This window comes from Strix uralensis, chromosome 20 (genome assembly GCF_047716275.1).
Source record: "Strix uralensis isolate ZFMK-TIS-50842 chromosome 20, bStrUra1, whole genome shotgun sequence".
Lineage (NCBI taxonomy): Eukaryota > Metazoa > Chordata > Aves > Strigiformes > Strigidae > Strix > Strix uralensis.
In genome coordinates, this window is record NC_133991.1 from 11,169,899 (window position 1) to 11,184,212 (window position 14,314).

Sequence of the window (14,314 nt, forward strand, 5' to 3'; positions counted from 1 at the left end):
ATGCACCACAGAAGAGAGGAAGGAGAAGGCCCACGCATCTGACTGGCAGCCTGCTATAACCCCAGTGCCCGCAGCGCCTGGACTGCCTCCGCAGGACAGATGTTAGAACCCCTGTATGGAGAGCAGGAGGCTTGACCACCTCCGATTCTGCGCTACCAATTATCACAGGGGAAAAAGAGGAATTAAGACCTAAGTACAATTTCCCATTCTGCTTGCCTCAGTAGCTCAGCCTAACTTCCAAAATCATTCACCACGTTAGTCTGTATAACTTGAGGCTTCTCTAGAAAGCAGAACTACAGAGGAAGAAGAGCACCGCAGTTCCCGCTGAAGATGGACAGAACAGTAAGAGATGTCCTAGCATCCTCCAAATTCAAACGCCATAACTGAATATCAAGACTCAGAATTAGCTGACATATCTAAAATTTAGGGCTAATTTCTCTACACTTTGCTTTATAGATTGTGAAAATGACATATATACGTGTTCTCATGTTCCACTTATTCACACATATGCATCCTTAAGACCTTGTGACCAAAGAGCATTATAGTAATCAGTGTGAAGCTTGCAAAGTACCCTTCTGAGTAAAGGTTAAAAACAACAGGTAAGTATGCTAGTCCTGTGAAAGTCTGATTTATATAGTTTATCTTCAGCAAAGGATAGGCTGGTGCTGTTTCTTAGGATAAGCCAGAAATTGTTCTTTCCTTGTGTAAGACTATCCCAACTCAACAGCATAGAAGAATACATAAAATCAAAGGAAATACAGCCGTGTGATTAGTCGCCACAGCGGATAGCTGGCACCCCTCTAACTGTTTGTAAGGAATGGTGCCAGCTTTAAGAACAAAAATTAACCGTCTCAAATTTCTATAAGGGCTGAGAAGTAAGTATCTCAGCAACCTGGCAGAAACACAGTGTACTGCCTGGAAGAATGCTACCAGAGTTCAACTGGAGGCGGGGGATTTTACTTCAGACAGCGAGGTTATTCACCCTAACACCCACTTACAGAACTGCTGCATGAATCCCGCAGCCAGAAAGCGTGGAGATTTCTCAGTTTTATAAAGCACATTCTCTTCTTGCCTCACCGCCGCTGACTCCACCGCAATCCTGACTGAGACAACTCCTGCCACTGAACCATACACATTAACTGCAACAGGCAACAAATGGCATTTCTACCTAGTTTTCATAGGAAATTCTCCTTCTGCAGCATATGCCAAGGCGTACATCAGTGTAAAATACAAGTAGGCTGTAACTTCCCTTCTGTCTTACGAAGTCAGTATTGTTAAAAAAAAAAAAAAAAAAAGGCAAAATAAAGCTAGTGTTGCCTGGGAGGGAAGGCAGCACACACACATCCAGCACACACAGCACACGCTGCCTGCGCGCATTCCTGCGGCATCCTTCGCTTGTGGGACTGCTCTTAAAACTGTGAACCCACAACAGGTACGTCAGGGAGAGCAAGTGATAGAAAACATCCCTGCCTTTGCAAGCTAGAGAGGATCTGGCCCTGCCTCCCCTCTACAGGGAGAGCAGAAAGAAACTTATTGACCCATGCACTAGATAAATGAACAGACTATCCATTAACTAGTGAATTGCACAGAACGGAATTATGTTAGAGACAATAAAATGAATATGACTTTAAATCGTTCATTAAAACTGTCACCAACCATCTAAAATTTAACCTATAAACCACAGCTATCACCTACATATCATACAAAAAGCTTGCCAAAAAACACGATTAACCTGTGCAATGATCAATAATTTTGACATACAGTAAATTTTGTTTGCAATTGGAATACTTATAGTTGATGATAAAATATTCTCCTAGACATAAAAAGAAACCAGCTAAATTTGGTCACACATTTGTTAACTAAAACCTTTAGTGTTGGAGAACGTCTAGGTATGAGTGACAAAAATCTCCTTAGCTGGAAAGCACTTTCTCAGGCAACAAACAGACAGACGTTTTACAATCACAAAATACATTATTCCCATCCAAAAAGCTGATTGTATCAGTATCTTCACTGTTTTTATTAGAATCAAAATCTCAAACGTGGAAAGTAAAAATTGTGATTTATTAGTTATGCCTTGATAAAAAATTCAACTTCCTTTTCTCTTTCAGTTTCTCTAGGAAAAGGCAGCCTTTGGGTAAAACACGTGTTCATCTGTTGTGTCAAATCTAGCCCAATCAATAACTCAAGTTAACCTAAAAAAGAATATTCATCCTTCTACTTCATATTGCTATAAATCCTAGAAAATCCCGATTTTATGACCCTAAAGCATACCAAATAAACAGAATGCATGTGTCAGCTACAGCACTGATGCCAAATAGAGAGAAATAAGTTCCTTTTTCAGTTACTCTCAAAAATTCTGTCCCACATGAACCACATTTTGTAGACAAAAAATACTACTGTACGCAATATATTTTTGCCTTAAGAAAAATAATAAAGGTACAGAGAGAATTACAAACCAGGGGATTTAGTTATTTCCAGGCCTGTTGACAACATTTGCTAAAGCAAGATGAGCAGCTGGTCTACACTGAAAGGCTGAACCAACTGTTTCCTGCCACATTTAACAGCCCAGCACCATTTAAAGTCTTAGTATTAGGAGGAAGGTAAAAAGAAATTCTGTATCTTCTGTCACTGTGTAATCTGTATTAAAACTTTGATGTAGGTAACTTTCAAAATCCAAGTAATTTACTTTTTCTCTTCTTTGAAACACTAGTAAGCAATGTCTATATATTAAAAATATATACATTCCACATTTAAATTAAAAGTTAAAATTAAAAAAATCGATACTTTTAGCTTCACCATTTATAACACTTAATTAAGCTGTTCTGTCTTCCTAGAGGGTGGAGGGGAAACTCAGAGTTTATCATGAAATTTGGCTAATAGAAATGGTAAATATAAGGTAAAAAACCTATCTGGAACCGATTTCTGAAACACTGATCTTATTTCCTTCCTTATGGATTCTATTTTTATTATCTATGGCTGTATTGAACTCGCACAAGTGTGGACAACAATGTATTTAGCAACTAATATTCAGCTTCAGCACAAATAAAAGGTCTATAATTTGCTTTTAAATGTGGTGAAGTAAAGACAATTTACTAAAATAAAACTACAGTCCCATAGACTCTAAAATTACTCTTAAAAGCACGTGTAACTATTTCTATAGTATGAATAGATGTGTATAATTTACACACAAGTTGGTTTTAATTATCACAGTTCATAAAGGCCTTTATACCTTAGATCTGTCAAAACGAAGAGAGGAATTCTGTTAGTTTTTACCATGTTAAAATCTATAAAAGGATCCTCCCTTTCTGGCCTCCTACAACCAAGATCCCTTAAGCATGTCCAGTTCGCAAAAAGAACTAAAAAGCAGCTTCCACGATGCTTATCAGCTGTGTGATTTACAGACATTGTACTCTGAAAAGTCTCACCAATCGCGACTCCGTTTCGAGTCTGACGGGACTACCTCACGCCACCCATATCGAGTCTTGTCCAACTCGCAGGACTGAGCCGGAGCGCTCTCTGCCAACATCATAAATGCTGCCATTAAAATATTTGTTTTAATTCTGACCTCAGAGTCACAGCTAATAAACAAGAAAGGCAATGAGAAATTGAAAAACAAACTAAATGCAGCTGTTGGACTGGACGTTTCACAACTGTGTTTAACTGCATCCTTTAATTTCACTTCTATGAATAGAAGCCATACACCACAGCTTGCATGCCAGCTAGTCAACCAAGCAGTATTTTCTTTTGAGTTCATTTTGCAGCGTTATTCCGTCATGTAAATTTTACTGTATTTTTAACTTTTCCTTTGAGATGCGGTCTGCAAACAATGGCTAACTATTTGCTGGTGGTTTCTCATTAGAACACATACTAGCCATGGACAGCATTTGCATAATTTTTCCATAATCTTCCTCACACACAAGAGGAACAGAATTTTCTTCTGTATGTATAATACACGTTTGTATGTGTGTCAGTCCAGAGCCCATTTAAATATATCCCGTGACCAGAAGAATAATGTTTTAGAAACTATGCATTTAGAAACTATTTAGAAATACATTACACAATCACACCAAAGAACTAGATACAGCGGAGGGAAACATAAACCTTATGATGTTCTATGGAATTCCCAAAACTTACTCATATATCCTTAAAAACGGAAGTATTATTTTTTTCATATGTCTTTATAACAATCAATGAAAATACCTTTCCAGAATGCACAGGTTGAAAATACTAACAGGATAGACATCAGGAACCTGAACATACCCAAAAAAAATCCATTTAGAAAAGGGAGAAAGAGACCACATCCTTTTAAAACTGTAGATACAAATAAAGAATCAGATGATTAAAAATTAGGATAGTAAGCAAGCCAAAATTTTCAATTTATTTTGGAATATATTCCTTGAGCATGCAGGAAAATACAGATAATCAGATTTTGCAAATAATATAGCACACTGGTGTGTTTTCTGAACATACAACATCCTCCTTAGTTCTCAGGTTTGGTATGTGGAAAGATAAGAAGTACCACATCACAGAACTCCAAAACTAAGCACTTTGTTTCCTTTATGTGCGGGGGGCATATTGTCAGTAAAAAATCAAAATCAAAAAGCATTTATTTTAAACATGTGGAAATCCAACTTCCCAATAACACGTTATATTCAAATGTCTTACCCCCTCTTCTTCCCCCCAAAAAGATGCAGACCTAATGTCCCCCAAATCACACTGAAGTCTTAATTCAGGATATTTGCATCACGACTTTGCTCGAGTCCCAAGACCTTTCATGAAAGTAAAACAGTGAATACTTTGGACTGATATTAAAAGGAATAGCAATAAACCAAAGCATTTGAATGAAGCTGTACACAGAAATTTCCACAACAGATCATGCCAGAGGTCTATGCAGCCCAATGTATTTATTGCCTTTAACAACAGCGACTAGCAATCATCTCTGTGTCTGCGATGGAAGAGGGAACAAAGTGAATTAGTTTTAATGGACTACGGCTGACATCAGAATTGGTGAGGTTTTTTCCTCCTTTCTAAATCACAGCGTCTAATACAACATAATGAAAAACGAGGATGTTTGTACAATTCCTTCAGCCTCCAGTCTAGACACTCTCTAGTTCAGACTAATCCAGTTTACCATTGAGCAACTGATTCTAATTGGTAACATTTAATCCTTTCCCTTCCCTCTCCCCATTTCAGGCCCTGCATACACTTACAATTCCTGGCAGACTATCATCAACACGTTAAAAGCTTGGAGGCTTTTTTGTAAACATCTTAATTTAAGTAACCCCCTATGGTGTATTCCTTCCTTTTGTGAACTTCCAAAATTTAGTCCAGGGCACCTTTATCCAGAGTTTACATAATAAGCTCTTGTCAATTCACGTTATGTAGCAGACAGGATTCTGCTGCAATACTATAATGACTATGAAATTCTGCAAACAGTTTGTACCTGAGTTGTTTACTATATATATATATAAAATATATATATATATAAAAATATTACATACATATAAAAGTTAAAGCCTTCTCTTGCATAACGTTGCATTGACAGAAAAACGTCTTAATAACCAAGTAAATATTTACCAACATTTTTTATCCTGGTTACATTTTAATTATGGTAAAAATTCAATCGTAATAAATACAGACCTTAGTGTCAATACTCCTGTTTTACACTACGTAAAAGAAAGTTGTTACTGGTTGTACGATTGTTACCGGTTATACATAAGCGACATTTCTAAGTATCTTGCATTTATAGCATGGAAAAGGTCAAACACCATTCCAAGACATGGTGGAAGGCTCTGTTGTCCTGTAAACCACAGTAACAGAGCACCCATATTCATCAAAAAAAAGGAAATCGTGCAGGTGACATTATCTGCAACTCAGTGTAGCTAACAGCACCCTAGACTATTTTTATGGGGCCCAGGTATATTGTCAACAATCCTATAAAAACAGGTCTTGTTCCTGGACCCAATCTAAAGGTATCAAGATTTTCTTCAGAACAAAAAAAATAAAACCAGGAAAAATACGATGCGTAGCCTTGGGAGCATATCTACACAGATGGAGTCTGAAAAAATTAATCTAAACTACCTAACGTGAATTAGTAAACAGCACTAAATTTTTGTCTGGACACTTTGTCCACAGTAAATTGGCCTTCGATTCATCCACAACTGAATATTCAAGATAAAATTAATCAAGACAACGTTAAGTAACAGCATCCACACAAAAGCTTAATGTGATTTTCATTTAATAAGTGAATTAAAGTAACTGTTCTTAGAGTCTCTTTGTAAGTATAAGCCTCTTGTTTCCACTACATCAATATACATGCCAGAGGTACATTAATAAAGGCGCCAGCCTATTAATATACTTCACTTCCTTCTATTATTTATTCTCATCTTGAAAAGTTTTAATAAAAGGCTTACAGTCTTCCTAGAAGTTAGAAGCTGCCTGCCTTTGTTCAGAACTGAAAGAGTGGACATGGTGCTCTTAGCTCCGTCTGCAGCAGCTGCTTTGCACAGATGATCATTCAAATATGAACTCAATATTCTCGGAACGCAGCTCACTTCCCTCGCAATGGTTTCTGTATGCCTAAGAGATGGGACTTCCTTCTTAGACACGAATCCTTCTCGACTAGCTTGAAGAAATATTCTCCCAATCCACTGCCAAACAGTGCTATCACCAGAAGACATTCTGCGACTGCCATTCAAAAGACCCCGCGTACCTGCCGTGCCCAGTCTACGGTCTATCAGCTACAGCTCCCCACAAAATTCCTCGGCTTGCTGGCCATTTCCAAGCTGCATGAATTATTCTGCTGGCAGGAGCCCGTTTCTGGTCATCACCTGCACCGCGGCCCACAGCTCCTTCCTCTTACATGCAAGTAGCCTTGCCACAAACTGTGGTGCAAGCACCACTTCACGGGAAGGGCTTGTGGTAACAAATAAATAAATACCATGTGTCTGCAATACTTACTAAGCGAATATACTGAAAAATCAGATCCCTTTTTCCTGTTAATACACAGCACCTCCTCCATGCCACTTGGCAATGCTAAATTATTACTAATGCTAAATTATTTATTTAATTTATTCAATATTGGATAGATGTCTGAAAAAAAATATCAAAATACAAGTGCTTCAGAAGAGGGACCTTATCTTCACGTAAGTCACAAAAGCAACCACAAGCAAATATGGCATTATATAAATAAATCATGACTTTGACATACAAAACGGTATAGAAAAACTGTGCCAGTTTCCTATGGAAGAAAACGATACATGAAATACTCATATTCTAGCAATTAAAAAAGAAAAAGAAAACCAGAAACTGTGCCAAGTCACCTGAACTTGAAACTTGGAATCGGGTTTATTAAGCACGCTTCCAAAAACAGAACAAGAATGTTATATAGGAAGTGTGCCCACCAGCCAGAAGAAACACTGCCCCCAGAGCTGACAACACAACTGGCAAGGAGAATGGATTAAGGGGGCTCACATCATAATTTTTACTTTTACCACTAGAATAAGGACCCAGTTAGCATTTCATCTCTGTTTCCCAAAGATTCAATCAGCAGCAAACAGCAAAGGGGCACCAGTTCTTTTTCACTTTTCTTACCTATTAAAATGAAAAATGTTAAGCAGAGAGGCAATAACAATATACGCAGGGACCTGGCTTTTAGAAATTCCATAGAACTAAGGGATTTTGTGGATGAGATGCCTGGCTGCAAGTTTTCAGCTGTAGCACAAACCCTCCCCTCCCCTTCCCAGTAACCCACTCTCCACAGTAAACCATCACAACTTTTTTTGAAAATTAAAATTTGATGTACACAGGAGAAAACACAGAAAAGCTAAACTGCCCGGAACTGCAGGTTTCTCCTTTATGGATTTTTTGTTTGTTTGGGTTTTTTTTTTCTTTCTAACGTTAAACTTGATTTGCTGTATGTCTTAGACTGAGACTTTTACAGTCTCCCTAAAATCAACTGACTCAGAAGCAAGCTTTTATTAACATAAGAGTCTGGAAAAGGTATACAGGGACATGCTAGGCAGCATTAAAAAAAACCCACTGTGGTGCCCCCTAAGTATACCCAGAAATGATGTTTCAAGTTTGTTATTTTATTATTCAACCAGATTTTCAGAGTAGCCATAGATCTAATATAAAAAAAGCTAACTGTATGCCAAGTTTCTTCTTTCTTCGAATACCTCAAAAACAGGAAAGAAAAAAATTCAATAGATTTGCCTTGAATTTAAACAAAAGGTAGATCTAATGCCAACAAAAGTCACTATAGAAATGTCTACACAGCATAATGAAACGCTATGCAGAGACACCCCTGCTTGTTCTTCCATGGTTTTGCCTTCCAACGCACCTAATGTAAAAGGCTGTGTGTGTGTACAACAAGCTCTCCTTGCCAGCTAACCCAGCATGGAACTCCACGTAGATTATTTACCTTGCTGGGAGGGAAAAAACAACCCCCAAAGCCTCAAAACCAAAGCAAAACCAAAAAAAAACAAACCAAAAAAAAAAAAAAACCCAGCAAAAAAAGACACACACCATATCAGCAAGAGTCCTGCCACTGTTTGCAACACACTTTCAATCAGGTTCATTATAACTTAAAATATCTTGGACGCTCTAAGTGCAGTAAAGGATTTCTTCTTGCTTTCAAAAAGAAAGATTAGGGAAAAAATATGACTGCCATTTAGTGATATTAGTGAGTCTCTTTCCTTCCCATTGGACTGTTTTCTGATAATCTTACAGTGAAGTGATCTATTACCAGGAACTATTTTCACAATTATACCCAGAAATTCTGTACCGTTATTTTATCATATTTAACTTATCCCTAGCAAGCTCCCTGTTTAGTTTGAAAACATGAACAGCAGAAACCTAAAAAATGTATCTTACTGGCAACCGATACCTTTAAAATACAGTTTAATGCAGCTGTGGCACTGTTCTACTGGTTTACTACACAAAAATCAGATGTATCTCCCCCTTCCATATCCACTGACCTTCAGTGGTTTCCAGTGTCAGCAGTGCCTTTGGTTTAGGTTTTTTCCAAACACAATCCTGTAAGTTTTTACAGACCTTAGTACCTGTGGAGTTCATGGGCCCTTGGGATGAGACATGATGAAATTAAGCTATTTAATCAACCACAGAGAATAAAATAGTTTCTTGAAACAGGTCGGTGTTCCCTGTTTGCCTTCACAGCAAAAGTTTGCTGTTCTAGTGCAGCATCACTACACAGTAAAACAGTTTTTCACTACAATCAGCCAATAGATGAAGACAGCATCAAAAGCCACCTCTTGTTTTGTTCTGCTTTGTAATGAGATCAGCTTGATTGGCAATGTACCACTACATAATGGATTAAGATGATGTTACTTACAACACTGGCTTCAAACAAAATTCTGCCTTGATGTTAAATAAAGAATACAGGATCCTGTGTTAAGTGCTGCTTTCATACTGTCGGCAGCTGAGGTAATGGTTCTCAACTGTTTTGATATTGCTGTAGCTAGAACATGCAGTGTGATTCAGTGCCTTGCCTTGAATCATCCCTCCTGCAAATATCTCATAACATACATAATTTGCAATCAGTCAAAAATAACACCGATTAGAAAAAGTGTTTTGCCATTATCTTATTGCACCATTAGATCTAAGGTAATGGTCTGCTACATCATATACATAGGATTTTAATTTTAGTACCTGAACAAACCAGAAGAACTTGATTATAATGCAAGCAATCCAATAATATGCAAATATATCCTTCAATTTAAAAAATAACAAGTTAATTTGCTTTTGCATAAACATTGTTTCCCTTAAATTTACACAATTATAAGAACTGTCTTAAGGAGGGATTTCATTAATATCTATAAAGCATTGTGATTTAAGCAGCTGTATTTATTTCATTTAATTAGCATTGCTCAACTCTAGGTATTATCCTTCTACCAGAGTACGAAGCAAAAATATCACAGTCCTGGAATTGGCCTAGGCGATCTCAGTTAAATGCACAGAGTTCCACAAAAAATTCTTTCAAGTATCAGAAGAAAATTCAGCCAGATGAGAATACAATTTTTTATGTCAAAAACTCACAGTGAGAATGCTGTGAACTGCACAGCACTACTAAAGAGTTCTGACATAACAGATGGGATGTCAGAATAAGACCAACTGGTCACTAAAAGCGAAAACATAAATGACAGACATTTAGTTTTATTCACTGCAATCAACCAAACCTTTTTTTGCTGTCTATAGATGGAATAGTAAACACGTTAACTGTCAAATTAGTAAGATTTACTAACAGAGAAGACTTGTAGTTATCTCTGTTGCCCACAGTCATTGTTCATTTATAAAGACAAAAGAGAGGAATAGGTACTTTTGTGGAGTTTCTTAAAAGTATTTTCAGATTATAGTTGATTTCACTCAGGGGAGAGGGTGTAATCGCAAACTCTTCATCAACAAAACACATAATGGCAGTGTAAATTACTTTAAAAACCAGTGCCAGTGAAACAATTAATTTTATTTTCATATTTATGGAGGAGTACAATTTAATACACGTGCTGATCCTCTGAATACCCGCATCTGAGAATATCTGGATACCTGGCCGGCAGGATACTCAACAGAAACTAATTCCTTAGTACTTCTACTGCATTCAAAGTGGTAGAGTGAATCTTCTCACATATACCATAGCATAACAGTTAAGTTTGACATTTCAAGAAAAGACAAAGTAACCAACTATATGACACGTTCAACACTCAACAGAGCAAGCCAAAAGTCCTATGACTTTTGAGTCGTAGTGAGTAGATACTTGCACTATCACAATAGTATCTGCAATTTCTCCAAAGCAATGAACACATGCTATGATATTTTGCTGTCTTCATCTTGCTTACAACTATCACATTAAAACAGTGAAGTAACTTACCACTAGGGTTAAAAGCCATGCAGCAAATAGGCTTTTCATGGGCAGGGAAGTGGGCCACAATGCCATCGCTATCAGAGTCCTCGCTGACGAGTACCTGCATGATAATCATAGAGACAAAGGAAGGTTAGGAAGTAAAAACACACCTAAGAAAACACCAACTTACTGATACAGGAATTGTTTTAAACTACACACAATGGTATGAATTAGAAATATAGCTGCATGTGAACTAAACAGAAACAATCTTCTGTAATTTTTTCAGATAGACATACACGTGCAAATAACCTACTATTAACTAGAAAGAATTATACACTTTATACCTGGATTCCCTATTTATTTATCCTATGCAAATAAGGCAAAATGGAAAAATATTGTTCTGCTCCATAAAGTATTAATGGCTGCGTAGAAACTTATTACAGAAGAAGTCTGTATGCAGTGCCCCAGGATGCTACATTTGAGGTTTCCACTGCCGTTGGCTGAAGCAAGGGTTGTGACCTCTCTGTGTGTCTATCACTCCTGAATTCGTGACAGGAGCTCTCCTGCTCATTCAGCTCTCCTGGACAGGAGCTCTCATTCCCCCAGACTCAGCAGCAGCGTGCAGCTGGACTAACGTAAGGAGGATCCGTGCAATTACACTGAGGAGCACACACAGGTCAACTGTAAACAACATGATTCTCTCTAAGCAATAACAAAAATCACGTAAGAAAAAAACAAAAGGTAGCATAGAGTTTTTCGAAGAAAAGGGAATATTTAACCATTACATCAATCAGTATTTTCTTTGGGAGGATTCAAAGTATACATGGCAAATGAGTGGAAAAACAGACCGCAAACCCAGTGAAGGAAAGTGGGTTTGCTTTCCACCAGTTGCACAGGTAGGAACGCTACAGCTTGCATCCTGCTAATAGTGGTGATGGACTTGAGGTGTCTGGACTTCTGAACGATGCAAGAGATGCTGAGGACTGGGAGCGTGTATGAAAGCATCCGCATTGCGAAATATAAAGCTAACAAGAATTTTCTTGAAATCGCCTCAATGGACATTAAATAAAAGTATTACAAAGGTTGTTAATCAAACCCCCTTAAGAAAAACCACACTGTCTTAAAATACCTTCTTGTGAACAAAAAAGCAGATAAAAGGTAGGAGAGAATTTTCACAATAGAGGGAAATTAAGTGGAAAAGGAAATATCTGGACTGAGATCTGTGTTGTGCAACATCTTGCGGAGAAAGGGACAAAGGATGAGCTTTTGGTTTTCTAAACAAAAGGCTACTTGAAGTTGATAAAACTACTTGGGCCAGTCAAAACTAAAGCTGACTCTGACATACGAAAGGACCTCCAAAAGGACAAAGTATTACCAGTGTCTCATTGTGTAAAAAAGAAAAGATATTCTTAGATTTCTCGAAGAGATCCAAAAGATGTGTGGACAAACATATGCAAGAGCAAAGTATTTTATTCCTCAGTTACATCATGTTAAAGACTAAATTAAGTAGAACAATGAGAAAGATCTGTCATAAGAGGACTTAATAAAAGGGTTTCTGTGGTAAGCAAAAACCACCTTCTTAATAAGATAGCGCAAAATTTCAGAAGTTCAGAATAATTTGTCTGCTGCTTCCAAAATAATCCAAAAGGTTTTTAATACTTCCTATTCCTAACAGATATCAGAATAATTTGAAGATATTTTTATGCTTCAAAAAGAGAAATAATCTTTAAATGTTTAAAGAAGTCACGTAATACGGATGAAGAGGCCTGCGCCTGACTTACTTTAAATGTTCAAATTACTTGGCACTGTCACATAAGCACAATTATGGTTTTGCTTTCCGTTGTCAGCATTTCGTGCTTATTCCAGAACCACTAACCAAAGGGTCTGGAGATCTTCCTAAGAGCTTTTCAAAGAAACAGTGTTCTTTTCTCAGCCTATATAAACTGCACTAAATAACTCCTATACATCATCTTTTCACAGCTTCCACTTTTAGGTAACTTGGTCTTATCCTAAACATTTTGGTTTAATTAAAGATACACAATAATGATAAAGTAACATCGTAAACCAGCTTTGCAAAAGAAACAGAAGGTTTTTTAAAATCTAGCCTGTTGAAAATATTTAATCTAGAAACGTGTAGGTATCAACACTACCTAAATCATTGATAAAAACAGTTATATAGCATATTTCACATGCATCATCTTCTACAGACTGTAAACTGGATTAATTCAGCATGGTTTTTTAAAAAAAACCCCAACAACCTAATGATAAATGCACCACTGTTATCATCCCTGCAACATAAAACCCCTATTCAACAGCCCAGGAACACTCTGGATGGTAAGACGACCTTTAAATATTTTTCCTCTGGAAATACAATACAAAGCAAAAATTTCACATTAAAAATTGTGAAACACCTCAGACATACCAATTTAAGAATACAATAAAATCCAAATCTATTATTTGTATGCTATGCTGATTCCATGCTTAAAGTTATATTCCTGGAAAAAAATCCTTTATATTTAATCTAAAAGGAGTTTTTAAAAATCTTCACTTTTCACTGTAAACTCTGATTTTCAGGTATAGAAAACCAGTCCTTATTCTGGCTGTTATACAATTCTGTTGTTTGTGACAGAAATACAAGGAAGAACAACTTATCGGCATAACGTCCAACCAGGAAAAAAAGAAAAGCCACTGTGAGCTCGTAGATCCTGAAAACCCTCTCCTGCCACCAAAAGCCTGGCTCATGCAGAGCTTTCAGCCTCAAACTAAAATATGCTAGTCTCCTGCATTAGCCAAGTACAAGGAAAAAAAAAAAAAACACCCACCCACAAAAGCACCTTCATTACTCAAAAATTTGAAACCCTTGGATAGTGGTGAATGTGAAACTCAGGTTGTGATGGTGCCACACCACCTCCTTTCTTGACATCTGATATCTGTCATTCCCTACCCGCTGTGGCCACAGAATGGAAATACTTGCTTCTGAAACACACACGTAGAAACAACACTTGCTTGTGCAAGGTAAGATAAAGTTGAAAAAAAAATGTTCTTCATCTTTTTAAAATCAACATGAAAAAATAAATCCTTGTGGAACAGAGAAGAAAAGTACTTTTTTAAAAATCACCAACTTGTACTTAAATCTTTAGGCTGCACTGCAAGGATTGTCATGTCCTTCCCCTGCACTTTTGCAGTGGACAGTTGGGGAAAACATGTATCACTTTTTACAATTTTAACACTACAAAGGAAGGAGGAAAGAAAAAAAAAAAAGTAATTACAGCAGTTGACTTAAGCACATCATCAACCGAAGAGGAGCCTCTTTGGACATGTCCCTTCCAAACCTGCCACAAAACAAAAGCCTGGTTCACATGCCCATTTAGAGCTTACAGAGCTTTAAAATCATAGTATGATTTTCACTATTGTACACAACTTACGGAAGACAAAACTACACTGATATAACACAAGATG

General features: G+C 37.2%; 1 protein-coding gene across 18 annotated transcripts in view; it reads right to left on the reverse strand.

Annotated features, from left to right (window-relative positions):
* BCAS3 (BCAS3 microtubule associated cell migration factor) overlaps positions 1-14,314 on the reverse strand; it is a 372,074-nt gene that overhangs the window by 274,043 nt on the left and 83,717 nt on the right. For all 18 annotated transcript variants that reach the window (XM_074890735.1, XM_074890738.1, XM_074890740.1 and 15 more), the window contains exon 13: positions 10,883-10,976. In XM_074890735.1, coding sequence (XP_074746836.1) covers positions 10,883-10,976 — 94 coding nt within the window. The remainder of the gene's footprint in view (positions 1-10,882; positions 10,977-14,314) is intronic.